We start from the raw sequence: 18,556 nt of genomic DNA on the forward strand, positions 1-18,556 counted from the left end.
TCTCGACACCACAAGCCGCACCTTCTCTGATCATCAGTGGCCGCCAGCGGGATCCCCATCTGTTCGCTGGTCTTCGCGGTTAAGATGTTGAGGAATGGCTGGACGATTACGAGTGCGTAAGCTCTGCTAATCGGTGGGATGACCTACTCAAGCTCCACCATGTCTCGTTCTATCTGACGAGTGTGGTGAAGACCTGGTTTTTCAACCATGAGATTGCTTTCTCCGATTGGACCACCTTCAAGCGGCAGCTACGACAAATATTTGGAACGCCGGCGGTTCGCTCTGCCCTTGCGAAGAAAACTCTGGATGCTCGCAAACAATACTCTAGTGAGTCTTACACATCATACATCGAGGATGTGCTTGCACTCTGTCGCCGTGTCAATGATGCTATGGCTGAGTCTGACAGGGTGCGTCATTCTTAAAAGCATTGGGACTGTGCCCTTCAATGTGCTAGCTGTGAGGAACCTGGCTACAGTCACTGAGATCGTCTTGACGTGCCAGTACCTTGACGAGCTGGAGTCCGTACACTTGCAGCCCGACTGCGAACACCGTTCTACGGCTGACCCTGACCTACGTGTAATGATTTGGGCGATTGTCCGTGAGGAACTTCAATCCCTTGGCCTTTCATCTCTGTTGGTCCTTCCTCCTCAGCCTTCTGGTGCAGTGTTACGCGATGTCATCAAGGAGGAGCCATGACTTGCTCTGCGCATGTTGACCCTCCAGCTCCTCGCCCCCTACCAACATACACCCAGGTTGCTACCGCGCCTCCAACCGGCATCCGTTCAACATTGTCTCTACCACATACGTGCCGGTTGGTGTCGCTCTTCCGGCCAATGTCCCCTCAATACCACTTGAGCCTTCATCGCACCATCTGACCGCACTATCTCCCAGCGTATCAAGCGGCCCCTACTACCCGTCTTGGCAACCTTTTCGCCCTATATGCTATTACTGTGGTTATCGCGGCCACATATCACGTTTTTGCTGCAAGTGCTAACAAGATGAGCATCGCGGGTACGACACGAGTGAACACAATGCGTATTCTGCTGGGGTACCTTCTCAAAACCAGCATTACGCGTCCCCTCCACGCTGTTCCACATCTCCGCCCGCAACAACCGAGACACCAAATGGTTACCGCAGCACCAGACGCCGCTCACCTTCGCCATTCTGCCGCTCCTCGTCACCACTCCGACCTGCCACTTTCACCTCTGATCGTCGCCTGGAAAACTAGACGCAGTTTTCGGAGGAAAAACTGCATTTACCGACAGTACTACAATTCCTTCAGTGTGCCGTTGTAATATGATGTCTGTGTACGTTGAGGGTGTGCAAGTTGAAGCTTTGGTAGACATTGGTGCCACTTTATCTGTGTAACAGTCTCCGAAAAGTTGCAACGCCTTATGACGGACCACTGCTGGTTGTAGCTCAAGGAGACTATCCACCCTTCCGCGTTTTGTACTGTGCGTGTAATTATCGACGGCATTGTCCACCACATACAGTTTGCTGTGCTGTCGCCATGCTTCCACCAGCTAATTTTAGGATGGGATTTCCTTGCCTCTGCTTCTGCTGCTATATGTTATGAGTAATGTGTCGTACATATGACCGACACCGATTATTCGCTTGGCGATGAGCTGTACCAGCCACTTCGTCTGCTCGCTGCAGAAGATACCGAGCGCCCTCCAGGCTCTCAGCAAATTCTGACCATCACGCCCGACGTCATCGATCATGGAGATGCGTTAGTATTACCTTCTGCGCGTTGTTTCACAATCGGGATAGCCATTGTATCAGGCCTAGTTAGATTTAACAATGGTTCTGCACTTCTTGCCGCAAGAAACACAACACCCATGAAAATTCTCCTTCCTAAAGACGCCACTTTGTCTTGCGTTGTTGATTCCAAGCCTCTCTGTGTCGTTCCCCTTAAGGCGGCTACCCCTGAGATTCCTTATGCTGGACATTCTCCCTCTACCTCCTTTCTTGCAGCCGTAAACAGCCCCGACTTGACCCCTTCGCAGACGCAACAGTTAGTTTGTTGAAGAGTCATGCAACTTCATTCGACACCCATTCTTCGACATTGGGCCAGACGTTCGCCACAATGCATCGCATTCAGACAGACGGCAGATCCATCGTATGTCGCCGGCCGTATCAGGCGTCTCTAGCCGAGCACAAGATTATTGAGGAAAACGTTGCCGACGTGCTACAATGCGAGATAATCCGCCCCTGTGCTCTTGGTCGTCTCCCATCGTTTTAGTCAAAAAGAAAGATGACTCCGTGCGATTTTGTGTTGATTACCGAGCGCTCAACGAGATTACGTGCAAGGATGTATACCCTATGCCTCGCATTGACGATGACCTCGATTCTCTGCAAGATGCCGAGTACTTCTCCAGCCTTGATCTGCGTTCAGGTTACTGGCAAATTCCGATACACGAAGACGACAAAGAAAAGACAGCATTTGCAACCCCAGATGACCTTTACGAGTTCGTCATGCCCTTCGGCCTCTGCAATGCTCCCACAACTTTTGAGCGCATGATTGAAACTGTTCTGCGCGGCCTGAAGTGGAAAACATGCTTGTGCTTTCTGGACGATATCGTTATTTTCTCATTGAAATTTGCACCAGCACCTGCAACGTCTGGAGGAGGTTCTCGCATGCCTCCGTAATGCTGGTCTTCAGCTCAATACCAAAAAGTGCCATTTTGCAAGCAAGAAAATCAAGGTGTTAGGTCACATTGTGAGCAAGTATGGTATTCGACCTGATCCCGACGAAATTTCGGCGGTGCTTTGCTTTCCTCGACCAGAAACGACAAAAGAACTACGCAGTTTCCTTGGCATCGCCTTCTATTTTCACCGATTTATACGCGACTTTGCCTCTGTAGTTGCTCCTTTACACAACCTACTTCGTTCTGGTGCACCCTTCGTGTGGTCACCGGAACGTGAATCTGCCTTTGATCAGCTGAAGGGCGCCCTCACATCTGAACCTGTCCTGTGTCATTTTGATGAGACTGCACCCACAATCTTGCACACGGACGCTAGCGGCCATGGAATTGATGCTGTTCTCTTCCAGCGAGACACCTCTTTGCGCGAGAGAGTCGTTGCGTATGCAAGCCGCATGCTCACACCTGCCGAGAAGAACTACACCATCACCAAGCAGGAATGCTTAGCTGTCGTTTGGTCCGTCCAGAAGTTTCGCCCTTATCTCCACGGCCGGCATTTTAATATCGTTACGGACCATCACGCATTACGTTGGCTTTCAACACTCAAGAACTTGTCAGGACGTCTTGGTCACTGGATTCTTCGTCTGCCAGAATATGACTTTGAGATCACCTACAAGTCTGGTAAAAAGCACCAAGACGCAGACGCTCTTTCTCGCTGCCCGCTTCCTACAGCCGCACTCATCAATGACTCCGCAACCACTTCCAGGGACGCAATCCTCGACGTCTCTTCAACGCTGATTTTGTACTTCGCCACACTTGACCATCTCACTTCGGACGACCATGAATCATTTTCGTCTCAACAACTCACCGATTCGTACTGTCGGCGTATTATAGACCACCTTCGTGGAGCTTTGCGCCCACCTAACGCCAGGCTCCGTCGACAGCTGACACAATTCAAGCTACAAAACTTCGTGCTGTACCGCCATATCCATCATCCTGACGGACAACACTGGGTGCCCGCACTGCCTCGCTGCCTTCGTGCTCGTGTCCTTCAGGCCTTTCATGAAGATTTGACTGCTGGCCACCATGGCATCCAGAAAACTTACGACTGCATAAGAAGCCGCTTCTACTGGCATGGCCTGTCTACCAGTGTGGAGAGATATGACTCTTCCTGCATCATTTGTCAGCATCAAAAGCGGCTAACATAAGCTCCTGCTGGGCTGCTACTACCGGTCTCATCTGCTGCGGAACCGTTCGAGGTTTGGCATTGGCAAGGGTGTTGGCATTGATCTCTATGGGCCACTTCCCATGACTCCAGCCGGTAGTCGATGGATAGTTACAGCCGTCGACCACCTCATGTGCTATGCCGAAACAGCTTTTGTCAGTTCTGCATCTGCTTCCGAAGTTGCTGCCTTCATTCTTCAAGCCACAATCCTGCGTCACGGTGCCCCTTGTGTCCTTCTGAGCGACCGCAGAAAGACATTTCTTACAGAACTAGCAGGCGAAGTGGTCAGAGCCTCTGGCACAACTCGCAAAACTACTTTAGGTTACCATCCTCAAACCAACGACCTAACTGAGCGGTTTCATCAAACGCTGTCCGACATGATAGTCGCTTATATTCAACCAGATCGCAGAAACTGGGACGCAATTTTGCCATTCGTCACCTTCACGTATAACACCACCGTTCAACCCTCAACCAGGTACTCGCCATTCTACCTTGTTTATGACCGTTCGCCCAGTTCCTTTCTCTTTTTATTGCCCCTGTCAGTCCATCTCCATCTTCCTGAGAAGAATATGTTTCCCGCCTTGACCATTGATGCCAGCATGCCCGCTTCAACACCGAAGCCAGACAACAGAATCGCAAGGCTCATTACGGCGCATCCCACCGCATAGTTTTCTACCAGCCCGGCGATGAATTTCTGCTATGTACACCAGTTCGCACTCCTGGGTTGTGCGAGAGGTTTCATTCCCGTTTTATTAGCCCATACACGGTCCTGGAAATCACTTCTCCCGTTAATTATTGTGCGACCCCTGTTGTTCCCTCAACTGACCGCCATTGCCGCTCTACCGAAGTGGTCCACGTTTCTCGTATGAAGTCCTTCACGCACAGTTCCCCGTACCTCCAGGCTGAGGCCAGGATGGCCGCTCTCGCATGGGGGAAATTAGTGTGGGCATTTATTGTGCACTTCACAATCTGTACATTATCAGCATGTGTGTGCTCCTCTTCTTCATCGTGCGGGTAGTCACATCATCATAGTGGACTGGGCCGAGGGTCCTTTGCTGCGTCTCAGGCTCAATAAAGGTAGTCCCTTAACTGTGACGTCACAATACATGTATATAACATTAAAAATATGTGTTGTACTTCTTTAATGAAAGACAAATCAGCTGAGTGATCAAGCGTACTGATGAAGGCATAAAACTCGCCTTTCTGGATGTCTGCAACAAGGGGTCTACTGGGCTGGCCACGGGAGTTGAAGTGGCTGGAACTATGTCTGGCATAGTACCAGCCTCAGCATTTCTCAGCAGCCAGCGTGACACATTGGCACTGCTGCTGTCTTCCTCAGTGTCGCTGACAGGAGGCGTCGACTGCCGTTCTTCGAGCAGAGGCGTGCTGCTTCGCGACCCTGTAGCAGACACTCGGCTGCAATGTCTTGAGGAACCTGTTGAAGGGTTGAATGAGAGAAGATTACAACTAGTGCTGTCTGGATTCTGAATCAAGATATGCATATGAGTTAGCTACGAGAGTAGCCTTTATGTAGTGCACAGTATAGGTAGTAAAAGTCTAATACACCAATATACAATTCTAATGACTAAACATTTCACTTAACATCTCTACAAGCAAACTGTGCTGTACAACAGTCAAAATTCATGCCAAGGATAGTGATACCTTAATTACAATTTATAATTTTTTGACGAGAGGTCCGAGTTTCAGATGTAGATTGTTTTCATATTTAAACAAAAATGTGAAATGGCTTCAATAGATATTTGAAGCAAAACTCACTTTTTTTTTTAGCTAATCGCATGCTATTAGACAATCATTTATAGTTATGACTAACTTCTTTCACATATCTAGCAAGACATGGTGACCATTTCCTAACTATATTCAAACCAACTCCTGTGCCATATCAGGATGAGCTGTTGAACACCTTGTTACATTGAGAAAGCTAAACTATTTCTCATCTGCCATATGCATAATTGCAAGCAATGTGAAGTTTATCAACAATTGTCAGTTACAGCAAATAGACTTACTTCTCTGCACACCATCATTCAGTGGTGTCGCGGCACCTGACACGCGGCACCTGTCTTCGTGCCTTGTACTGTCCTTGGTATACATTGCCTCACTTCTAAAAGCAAGAAAGAAGGTGACAGGTTGCAGAATGCATAATCTGAATGCTGCACAGAAATGTAGCAGTCACGTGTAAAGTCTTCGTCACAAGCACACAGGACACAGTTTGCATGAATACATTGAAACTTCGCACTTTACAGAGTGTCTTGTACTGGAACCCCAATATAATGAATTATCAAATATAAAGTAAATAAATATTTCTACCCGATATCAGTGTGCAGCAAGCATATACTTATAAAGAATATCAGATATAATGAATGCATTTTTGTGTCAAACTCAACTTTGTTTTAATGAAGTTCAACTGTACAAATGAAAAATCCACAAATCAAAGCCCCATCTCTTGCATCGGTAAAGTCAAGTGAATCTTGACATTTTGCAATAAAAGCATCTACCTGAGAAGATGATGGGAGAGGGTGTATATTCATGATGAAGTGAAACATGAACAGAGACAGTGAGGCTGTCTGTACATCTTGCACCATGTAATCACAGCCACTATAAGCTCTGCACATCTGCAGTTGACTTACGGTGTGCACGACTTTGTGTCCCAATCTCATCTTTATTTTGGCTCACCTTTTGTTACATTCCATGCCGCCAGAGCCCTGCAAGCCTCTGCTTTTCTGCAATGTCTCTGTTCACTTGCATCCACCAACCGGAATTGTAGGAAAGAAGAGACTTGCAGCGTTCCAGTGGCATGATATCAAGATACTGATAAGGCGGAAGGTCAAGATGAGAATGGGACAATAAGTTGTACACTGTAACTGCTTTTTAGATTGAACTAGAGTTAAATGGAAGTCCGAGCACCTGATGTGCACCACATTGATGTGTCACGGTGACACTCGCGCAGTTGCCAAATCCATGCATGGGCTTTACCTGCGAGTTGGTTATACTAACTATGCACCTACCAGTCAAATGTAGGCTTGCTTATTCAAAGTACAAACCAAGATAGAGAGGGCACTAGTGATCTGCATTATGCAAGATGCTCCGACACTTACCAGTATATTCTAGGGTGTAGAGGCCTTCAACCTTAACTTTAAAAAATTACAAGCAGCAAACAAATGTCACATACCGTATTTTCGCATTTATAATCCGCACTCCTAATTACAACAGCTCGGAAAGAATAAAAAACATATTCCCACTTATAATACGCGGAAGTAACTGCATACAACATTGATCAAATCTTGCCAAGAATAGTCTCTATCCCCAGATGCACGACTCGTCTACGTCGTACCTTCGTCCAGCGACTCAGTTGCGCCTTCGGCGATGCTGGCAAAGCTGGATTCATATGTCCGACGTTATCGCGGTCGTTATCAGTCACATAATATCCGATGTGAATCTGATCACTTCGCAGCTAGCACTCAAACGACAGCGGATGACAGCGTGGACGGTGAAGCACTCACGTCGGCCCGGGAGCAAATGCAACCGAGCCGAAAATCCGAATGGTGATCTGGCTCACTACTGTATCGCGAAGCACTTCGCGCAGACTGAGGGAGCGCTGCGGGAACGGGTGACGTACGAGTTTGCCGGCGTGGCATACGCTATATTCACCAACTACTTTACGCAAAATGGTGACTTGTAAAGGGGAGGAGAATGGGCAAACGTGAAAGAGGTGAGAGGGGAGCTTCAACACGCAGGGGTGGGGAAGAGGTGGGGTTCCCTAGGAGATAATGGAACTTTGTATGGCGAAGAACCTTGCCTTGAGGTGTGTCTTCATGGCAGCGCACGCCACAATGCCGTGAAGACACACTTCCTGGTGAAATTCGCATATAATCTGCACCGCAACTTTAGCGTCAAGTTTCTTGAAATTTTGTAGCAGGTTATACGCACAAAATACGGTCAGTACTCCGAAGTTAACGTATAACACTACACAACAGTGAGAATGGCATCGATACCCATAAATATCAGCTTTGCAAAAAAGAACAACAGATAGAGGCAAGATGGTATACTGTAGAAAAAGTCTTGCCTGGACATGGTAAAGCCATTTGCAGTCCTGGACAACTTCTCATCAGGCCTTGCATCCAGAGCAGGAAGCCGAGAGGAGCGGTGCCGACAGAACCCTCGAATGGCATGGCATGCCATGTCCCCTGGTCAACGTATAAATTAGGTGGAGCCTCCAGAATTCAGTGTATATTGACACTGCTCTGCAACAAACACCAGGTAGGGTCTCTTTCTTTTTTAATGGAATACCTGTTGTTGCCTTTTCTCTTTTTCATTATCACGTGACAATGTACAACATAAACGTTAAGTGAAATAATTCTGCAGCTACGACAACCATAAACACTAACGCAGCTGAACATGTTAAATGCGCTCAATCCACATAAGCTGAAATGTGCATGAAAGTGCCTATGCGACAGGGGCACATAATATATTTCAGTTTATAGAATGATCTACAATGTTTAATGTTACAAAGCATCAAAAGAGCCAAAAGATATTGTAGTGAAGGGCTCTGCATTATTTTAAATAGCACCCAGAGTTCTTTAACCTGAGTCCAGCACATGCACACTTTTGCTCCCAGCTTTAAGTACACCTTTAAATACAGCTTTAGCCATTTTCCATGACCTTCATAGCATTGCCAGAGCACTCTCTCAAACAACCACCAATGTACGCCGTAAGCAAAGGTCTCCAGGCTCTTCAGCTAATGAGAGATGCCCATGTTAGCAGATTCAGTCATAAAGGAACTCCGCTATTACTATATAGTATTAGATGTTCCTAGGCACGATTACTAACTCAGCTCGACTTATATATTCATTATGGGGTTTAATGTTCCAAAAGTGCATAGCAGTCTTCATTTTGCCAGGCGCTGCTATTTGGGATGCCTTAGTGGGTGGCTATGAATTATTTTAACAACTGGGTGTTTGCTTCGACGTTCCTTGCAAAGCACTATGCTCAAGAAATATTTCGTTCCACCCCCATTGGCATGTGATCGCCACAGCTGCAGGTCCAAGCTCATACTCGGCAGCCCAATTGCCACAGTGACTGAGCCACAATGGCAGGCAGCTAACTCAGCTTGGTGTCTCTTAATTGGGGATGTTATTAGCCATACTGGTCCAGCCAAAGTTCACAAGGTGTCGGCACATAAACAAAACAGAAGAGCACGGTGCAATGCACGCACCTGCGAGGAAGATGGCCAGCAAGACAGTGAGAGGCCCGAAGCCTAGGCCACAACTTTCCCGAATGCTGGCAACCGCGTTGACAGGCACGCTGAAGAGTAGGAACACTCGCGACGCCATCGGGAACTGGAGGAACGCAGCGACGAACATGGCCACCAGAAGGTAGCCACAATGCAGGACGCAGCAGTAGATGGCACTCAGCTGGTCACCTATAGAGAAGGAAAAATGAAACATCGCGCAGATCCCACAAACAATAGGAGTGGTGTAAGCAGAACCTTTCCACACACTGCACCACTGTAGCCAACTGAGCGTTGCTGCATCCCATCAACTTCGATGTCTCCCCTCCACTACCCATGGGCCGATTACGTCATTGCATATGCAAACCAACTGGCACGTGCAGCCAGTACCTCTCCTTGCTTCTCTCAGTGCTACAGCTTCCCCTCCTGACCCCCCCCCCTCCACCTCCTCAAAGCCCACACCCTTATTGAACAGAAGTGTCATTTATTTTGTGACAAAAAGTTGCAAGAAAGACTAGGCAGCTTGACGACAACCTGGTCACCTCACACGGAGTGCAGCACTAAATCTGATAAATGTGAGGATACAAGCACGCTTTACTACCGAATGCAACTGAAAATAACACATACACATGTATACACATAATACAAGTTGTATGCACATATAACGCCTCGTTGAGGTAAACACACAGACACCACAAGCCAGTTACAGTAACGACATTCTGCCAATAATTTACAATATCTTGTAAGGGTAATCACTCTCTGCGTTAGAAATAGGGTAAACTGAGCGAGCTCGAATGTATTCATGTTTAACTTTTCAGCGTGAAAATTATACAAGGATGAAAAGACAGGTCATGTGGCATCCCTTCAATACTTGTATAATGTTCCTGCTGAAAAGTTCTCCACAATTCAACCCATACCACTGACCACACCATTCAGATAGGTTGGACACTACAAAGAAAGCTTTGCATTAATAAAGCACGAAATTTGCAGTGTGGGCAGTTACGTATAATGGTTTCCAGCAAGTACAGACACGAGCACAAGAATTAGAAACAGACAGGACAACGCTGGACTTACAACAGTTCTAAGTCCAGCGTTGTCCTGTCTGTTTCTACTTCTTGTGCTCACGTCCGTACTTGCTGGAAACCATTATACGTTCACCATGCACCAACTGGCCCAGCAAACTACTCTACTAAAGTGGGCATTTACAATGAATGCTAACGTGCTAAAACTATAGACAAGCTTAACGTTTGTAAAGAAGTAGGCATAAGTACTGGAAGAAAGAGCAGAAGACTACATTTACACTTCTACTGCTGTTCTTGACCGCTTGCCCTACCGAAAAATAATGTTTGCCAAGTAGCTATATTGAAAACTTTATTTTATATAGAAAACAGCACTGGTCAGGCAGCACATTTCTTCGAAATTTAGATGCAACGTGGGACGAGCCACACTGCTCCCAGCACATAATCTTGCCGATAATGCTCATCTGCCTGTTAAAAAGCGAACGCACTGCATTGCTAGACATCTGTTTGTTCAAGGTTATCAGATTTCAGGTCTGCACAGTCCAAAGCATCTCCACCAACATCAACAGAAAACTTCAGGAGAATCGCATCAAACTGGTCAATACAAGACCGGCTGAGCAAATGCATTTAACTGCTTTATTGCTAAAAAAAAAAAAAAAAAAAAAAAAAAAAAAAAAAAAAAAAAATATGTGAACTTATCTACGATTGAACTTTTGGGTTTAATGTCCCAAAACCACCCAGTGGATTATGAGGGACACTGTCGTGGAAGGCTCTCAATTTCAAAGATATGTGGTCCTCCAGTGTGGTCCAAATGTAAGTACAACAAACTCATGTTTTATTGTCAGAGCACCTAGACTCAACCCGTATCCAAAAGTAAAGAACAATGGGAAGGAAATGAAAATGCCAACCTGTGCTGTGCAGGAGCCGCACCAACCAACCAAACTTGCTGTCGACATCTTTTCGCATCGTGTCTATCACTTCCTGGACATAACCAATGCTGGCGTTGATCTTGCCAAGATTGCTCAGAGTCTCCTCAAAGCGCACAGCGGCAGTTTCTTGTCGACTAAGCACCACTTGAGCTGTTTGTTCTGAAATGCACAAAAAAGCTGGCTACATGACGCTGGTACAATACCGGCAGAATGTAAATGTATTGCACTGGCAAAAAGGCAACAATATGTTCCACAAATTGCTGAAGCGAGCTGCACAAACATGCTAGCATTAGGAGTCTGAAGCTGCTCTTCTTCAAGCCCTCCATTCAGAAGAAAAAAAAAAAAAGATTGATTCATGCGGCTTAACATTACAAAGCAAAACGCACAGGCTAACGAAAAATTGGAGAACGCTTAAGCTTTCCCTTCAAGAGTGGAACGCGATAGCGTTATCGCACCCCGTTCGCACCGCCTACTCAAACGCGCTACGCCAGCCAAACGTCACGATCGGCACAGATAGCCAGGCCCCAACGCGCCATAAAGGCAGACGCGATCATGGGGCGACTGGCGCGCCACGTGTCGGGGCAGCGCCGTACGTTGCGAGGAGGGGGTCTTCTGTGTTTGCCGCAAGATGGCTCTGCGTGTGCGCAGAGCGCCGAAGAAATGTAGCGAAAACGTACTTCGCTACTCGTGAAACTGCGACTTCTGTAAGTTACGTGGTCATAATTACCGATATACACTGCAGTACAACTTTCTACGGCACGTTTCTAAGGCAACACCGCATTCACTAGAGGCGATTTTGTCCTGTTTTGAAGGAACGAACTCGTGGCTGAGTGGTAGTGTCTCCGTCTCACACTCTGGAGACCTTGGTTCGATTCCCACCAGCCCATCTTGCAAGATGTTTTTTATTTATGAAGTGCCTTCTGGGATTTGTCGCTCACGGCCAACGCCGCTGACGCCGACGACACCGGCTTTTCTGCGACACGAGCTCCTTAATGCTGTCGCGTTAAAATCTTGCAGTGCAGGTCTGCAGAATAACAGGCAGAATAACTGAGCATATTTGCATTTGGCACCCCATGAAATGCGAATGCCACAGCTGGAAATAGTTCCCATGACCTTGTGCTCAATTGCACAATGTCATATCCATGGGGCCACCACAGAAAATTTAAATAAACAGGCATGGCCCCTTTCAATGCACACTATTGTGCTGGCAATACTTGTTGACATCTTTTACAGGACATGCTGTACCATGACAGAGCAAGTAACACCAAATGAAGATCTCAATCCATGAAAACGAAGCAATTTCATAAGGTTAGGTTGTTGCATGCATCACTGAATTCGGCTCACAAAAATATACTAGCGGTAGTAAAGTAATACATACCTAGTCTTTCTTGCAAGAACTTCGCATAATTCTGGACAGCTGATAAGTCTTTCAGCAGTTCTCGATGATTCACTTGCCGCTGCTGTTCATTGGAGAGCATCATAGTGCTAGCAACATCTATTTCAAAATTCAATGTAAGAAAGGCATGTCAGAAATATGAAAAGTAAAGAAGCATCTGCTGTAGGCTTTATTTTGTATCTGAAGTTGAAAAGTTAAAATATAATATTTTAACTACATAAAATTAAGCACAGGACAATAGTAGATTGCTTGAGGGAAATATGAATGCAGGAAGGAATGTTACAGAGTAAAATGCTAGCTTTATGATAGTGGTAGAGAATAGGGGACATGAAAGGTGGCAGCACGAATCCTCGACGAGTGTAGTGCAGGATTATGGCGATATCTTGTGAAACAGGTTCAGACAAGAATGTTTTGAGCAAGGTGAGAGAGACATTAAGTTTTAAAAGTTCATTTCTGTTACACTTGACGTTCTGCAGTAGTTGTTCAGACCAAAAATAACTGAGCGATGTTTGTTTTGCTTGTAGTTGATAAATGCAGTGTGATGCGGAGTTAAAGGGACACTAAAGCGAAACAATAAATCAGTTTAGACTAATGAAGCATTGTTTGAGAACCCTGCAGGCAGTCATTTAAAAAAAGAGTTTGATTATTAGATGAGAAAATGAAGGTCCAAGTATCAGTATTTGAATTTCGCGCCGAAACCACGGCGCCGGTACGTCAGCGAGATGTCAGGGATTCCAAAGGATGTTTTCGCATTTGGGCCGCGTTGGCTGAATAAAGGTTCCCGAAACTTGCCATGTTTAATATCTAGTTTCTTTAGAACACAATGTAGTCAATGTGTACCGCTATATATAATTAGTAGACCCTAGAAGATGCCATCAAAATCCAAGACATCACAGCCCCCAGGTGACGGAACTTAAGTAGGCATCGCCACCCGTATTTCGTTCTTGCACTTTTTCTGGCTTACCAAACAGCTCATTGTTGTAAGAGGGGTGTTTTTGATGTTGTAGAATAGTAATTTACTGATGCAGAAGAAATCATTTTTCACTTTAGTGTCCCTTTAAGCTCGAACACATGTAGCAAGATGTCAAACCAAAACTGAACTAAAACATTACTTTGCATGAACTGGAACATAAGAATTTTTCATTTGGAAACAAAAGCAAAAAGCGAAATAGTTTCCATTTTAGGTTGGCTATCTTCTCTAGAATATTTCATCTATGCACTGCTTGCACTTGTGCACTTGCACTGCTTGCACTCAACAAGGCTGCCTAATTTGCAAATATACATGTAGGCATACATGTAGGCAGCACTTATAGTTTTCAATGAGGACCTCTGGGAGCCAGGATTGTTAGTGGTATAATACACTAGTAAGTCTTTGAAATGAATGAACGTCAAATAGTTCTTCAGGAGTGGGAGGTCTACATAATGGACAATATGAATATGTGCTTCCTAGCTAAGCAGTTACATTTGGTCACACTGTTACAACTGAAGTGGTAGTGATAGAAATGAAATTCATTAAGGGAAACAAATTGCTTTTTAAAACAGTCCTTCTGACATGCAGTTACACAATGACTTCATTTTTTTTCCAAGTGCTTGAGGCATGAAGAACAGCAAGCATTATTTGTCTTTCCATGCAGCTCAGGAGCACCATCAAGTCTAGAATAAATTTGTGCTGTTTTCCTGTAATTAGTCATAAGTTTTCAAAACGAACTGGTTCAAACTAATTTTTTTTGCTCCAGAGTTGAACCAGAAATGAACCATTTTTGCTGAACCAAAACAGAACGTTTTGGTTCAACACTGGGTATGAAGTATACATAGAACTCATGGATAGGAACCACAGTGCTATGACAATAGTGTTAGAATGAAATTTTGCAGGACACTTAAGCTTTGCCTTTAAGAGTGGAACGCAACAGCATACTAAGTTCCCCGAGCGTTTCTCACGCTCCCCGCCAACTGCAGCTCATGTAACCGTAATTTTTACCGGGAAACGATGGCACCAAACACTATGCACGAAGGAGAGCTTTCTCGTAGAAATGCAGCCTTTTCCGTGGGCCGCAATGCGGTGGAGGCGAGTACCATCCGGAGGTTTTGCAAGGAACTGGGCATGCTGCTCCGTGGCCTCGAAGATCCGGCGCACACAAATCACGAACATTGTGCCCGGTCTATGAATGGTACAAACGCTGGTAAGGGGTTTGAGTTTCTGTGCAACAGAATTACATTTTCCCGCATATTCAAATTACAATCCGATGCTATCATGTCTGTAGGTTGTGCATAAGTCGTACTTTACGATTTTTCAGATGTATTTTGCTTTGAGAAATTGTATTAGTTCAGTAACTTCCTTGTGCTACATGGACAGCCTACGTGGTTGGGTACGTGTGGGTGGGATTGCTTGGTACACCGATTTTTGCTGAAACGACGGTCGACGCGGGATGCCGACATCGGATTTTCTGCGACACGGAGCCCTTAACCCTGTCACGTTAAAAGCTGTCTCACCGAGCTTCTTGCGAATGGTGTTGGTCATCTGGGCAAGCTCCCTTTGGCCAGCAGCAATGAGAGCTTTCTCAAGCATCAGTTCCTTCAGGTTTTCTGCCACAAAGTGCTGCACACTCTGCTGCGAGCTCTTCAGCTTCTCCTGTTGCTGCATCAGAGCTTTCTGGCCCGAGGACATGGTCTCCAGCGTCTGACTCGTCAGTGCACTCACTTTCTTCTGCTCCTGCTCCAGCTGATCCATTGCTTTCACCTTTTGAAGAACAAAAGTGCAGAGAAAAAAAAAAGCAGTAGGTCCCTTCATTCTGCTCACTGTGACCACCCTCTTGGTGCGTTCGAATAAAGAAATTTCCCGAACAAATTGAACATTTGAGAAAAGCGAGCTTCAAATATTAAATGAAATATTGAATATTACGTATTTTCTAAGCAAAGTGAAATGTAGAAATCGTGTGGCGTCTGTTTAGTACAAGGCCTACATCATTTGATACACCTTGACATTTGGTCAGCTGACGAACTTATAAATTACAATTGAGATGCGATTGCATCCAGCAGACCATTACAATGACAATGAAACACTTGGAGCAGCATACACCGAAATGCACTTGGAGTGCTTTAGTTGTTGAAGGAAAGTGCAATATGCTACAGCAGTGCAGATCAGTTTAAAGGGATCCAAATGTGTTGAGAAGGTCCAAATAAAACTATTCTTCACTTGAATTTAGACAACAAATTTGTAAGCTGCCTAAAGGGGAGCCATATTTTTATTGCACGAAAGGGAATTATGGAGCAGAAGTTAGCAACTCTGCAGCTCCCCTATTGCATTAGTCTCCATCCATGTTGTCTCCATCCACAAATATTGTTGTCACCTATATTCTGACAGGAACAGAAACTTCAAACTGTGAATATTTTAAATTATTATACGAGTATCATATTCATACTCAAGATATTCAAATATTTTGTGTACCCCTACCAAACGTTTTTTTGCAAATGCAGCATTATCAAAATAACAAGGCATCACTACCAAAAACACATTCTTGCCTGAGTAATCACTCAATGTAATGTCAATCACTGCAACCTTGGGTTGAGGACTACCGATTACAATGTTAGTCGTTACCTGATCTCTTATTATCATTACAGTCAGTTATTATGACAATGTAAAAACTCACCCTGGACACATTTACACAGTAAATTAAATCGTTTGAACCTGCACCAGGGTGTCACAGTTTTGCAGAAGCATGTGCAAACAGCTTTACAAATGTCTTCACTTGCAGCCCAGAGTCGTCAGCATGGCAGCATCCATCTAACGAAACGAGAGTTCATACCTGTTGGTCAGTGGTCCAAACCAACTTGTTGACAGTCATTTCAGTCTTGGCGTAAAACTGCTGCTGCCGGGTGCTGTAGCAGACTGCCCTGGCACGGTTGCTGATCAGGTGGTAGGTGTTCCAAGTGTGCTGATCCATGCCTTGTGTGCATTGCCGTAAAGACTGAAAAAGAATGCATTGCTCCTGCAAATCCACTTTTGTTGACTGCATATAGCAGTTTTAACACATTATAGAACTAAGCAAGCGCATAGATGGTGTGCCTCAACAGTCGCTTTTGCAAGATGGGTACCCAAAGAATGAAATGTAACAGCTGTCATGTTCGAAGAGTTGAACCTACCGTAAAGCTCAAGTGAACACAGCACGATTACCACAGCTGTCCCTGCCCTATTTCATAGAAATTGCTATGCTATCTTGAACTGCAGCGTAGAACTGAGCTACTGTTCTCGCCCTCATTTTCACAACTATCACAAGCCTAGAAAAGAGGGAAAGGAGGCTAAATGTGGGAGGTCAGATCTATGTTATTTTTACAAAAGAAGCAAAAGTGAAAAGATGACATGGACCGGTGGAGCACGCTATAATTATTAAATTACACACACAACAAATACTACGGAAGAGCATTGAATAAATTCTAGATTATGCCTTCAGCAGTTGAATAGTGCTTTGGTAGTGCCACTCTAGGGAAAATTCCAACAGAAATTTCTATTGTAAATATACAAGAATTATAGGTCCAACAGCAAGACGTACAGGTCTCAGATTTCTGCCAGTTCTGTAGCTTGCGATACAGGGCAATACAATGTTCTACAAGACAAATAAAATGCCTTATAGGTCCCAATAGATGCAATAAAGTAGCGATCATGATATAAACTTCTATTGCTCAGCAAAAAGCCAGCTGAGCAGACGCACCAAAACATTGAGAAATGAAGGCACGGAAGGCTTCACTTTAATAAAGGAATTATGCATTCTAAGCTGTATATTTCTTGCACTGAGGATATTTAGGTACAGTTTGTTGTTTCACTGCATCATTTCATAGAGAACAAAGCTGGCTGCCAGCACATATGTAGGGGTAATATAGATGGCGCTATATATAGGCCACAATCCATTATACGAGTGCCATCTTGTGAGTGAGCTATCTTGCAAAACAGCAGCAGAAAACAGTCAGCAAAGTAAAATGAACAATTAATGCACCTTTGTTGAATAGATCGCTTTGGTACACAGCACCTACACCAATACACTCATAGACCAATACCGGCTATTTGTTTTATCAGTGTACCAGGTCTATCGTTTCATAATCCAACAGGATTACATCAATAAACTTTCTCAATTGGAAGTTTTCCTAGGGAACAGCGGATTCTTTCGGATGTGCAAGTTAGACAAATTCGAATAGTACCGTCAGACTGATACAAAACATATTAAAGTTAAGGAGAATGGGTGCAATGTCAAAACAATGTTTTGCGACAGATCAAATGCTATCACAAGCCTATATTTTGTAAAATTGGACCATCGTGAGAGAAACAAGGATAAAAAAAAAAGGAAGGCGATTCAACCTCTAGTTGTAGTCGATGAAAGACAACTGCGCGAGTCGTGGGCGAGAATGTGGTGGAGTCACAGCACATGGCACTATCAAGTCACTCCTCGCATGAAGGGAGTAGGAAGAGTACGAGACTGCTTACTTTTTATCCTTGGAATCGACCCACATTTTTTTTAATTGCATGTGCCCACGAGAACGGTTTTACGCTTCACCATCTCCAGGATAGGCCCATGAAAAAGGTTAAAAAGAGACATACATGATACGGAAAAATAGCCGCAACTCACCAAGGCCCATAATGCATTGTTTTCAAAAACCTCTTGTCAGCTAGGAAGTAGACAATACAACAAAAGCAGTCAGCTCCATTTAACCTGTCAAGGGAGGATTCAAAGCACAAGCTACGAAATTTCCAGTTTCAATTTGCCTGACACTGACAAAGTGTGGCTCTGTCATTATAGGTTTCATTGCTGCAAGGAATCTTCATATTCTCTAACACCGGACAGTTGGCTAATTCATAGACAACCAGCTATACTTGTAACTTGAAAATTATATGCTAATACAGCAATGTTATTTAATGCATTTGATTATGCCAAAGGAAATACTCTTACCATTTCGTCCGTACAAGGAAACGTAGGCCGCCCTTCAACAGCTGACTGACAGTTCAGCAGCTTTACACTCAGCTTCCCAAGGTCCTCCTCGTTGAGCTGCGAGCATGATGATGTCAAACCAAGCAGCACCTGTAATGAACAAGATTGAAACAAGTGCGTACCGA

General features: G+C 44.9%; 1 protein-coding gene across 2 annotated transcripts in view; it reads right to left on the reverse strand.

The window, feature by feature from the left end:
* Positions 1-18,556, reverse strand: part of LOC126520730 (protein brambleberry-like) — a 29,691-nt gene that overhangs the window by 9,675 nt on the left and 1,460 nt on the right. For both annotated transcript variants that reach the window (XM_055064797.2, XM_055064796.2), the window contains exons 2-10: positions 18,393-18,521; positions 16,260-16,421; positions 14,947-15,193; positions 12,439-12,555; positions 11,040-11,219; positions 9,098-9,304; positions 7,949-8,069; positions 5,892-5,986; positions 5,067-5,302 (exon numbers count right to left, since the gene is read on the reverse strand). In XM_055064797.2, the coding sequence (XP_054920772.2) occupies positions 5,067-5,302; positions 5,892-5,986; positions 7,949-8,069; positions 9,098-9,304; positions 11,040-11,219; positions 12,439-12,555; positions 14,947-15,193; positions 16,260-16,421; positions 18,393-18,521 (1,494 nt within the window). The remainder of the gene's footprint in view (positions 1-5,066; positions 5,303-5,891; positions 5,987-7,948; positions 8,070-9,097; positions 9,305-11,039; positions 11,220-12,438; positions 12,556-14,946; positions 15,194-16,259; positions 16,422-18,392; positions 18,522-18,556) is intronic.

The sequence above is a fragment of the Dermacentor andersoni genome, chromosome 3, assembly GCF_023375885.2.
Source record: "Dermacentor andersoni chromosome 3, qqDerAnde1_hic_scaffold, whole genome shotgun sequence".
Classification (NCBI taxonomy): domain Eukaryota; kingdom Metazoa; phylum Arthropoda; class Arachnida; order Ixodida; family Ixodidae; genus Dermacentor; species Dermacentor andersoni.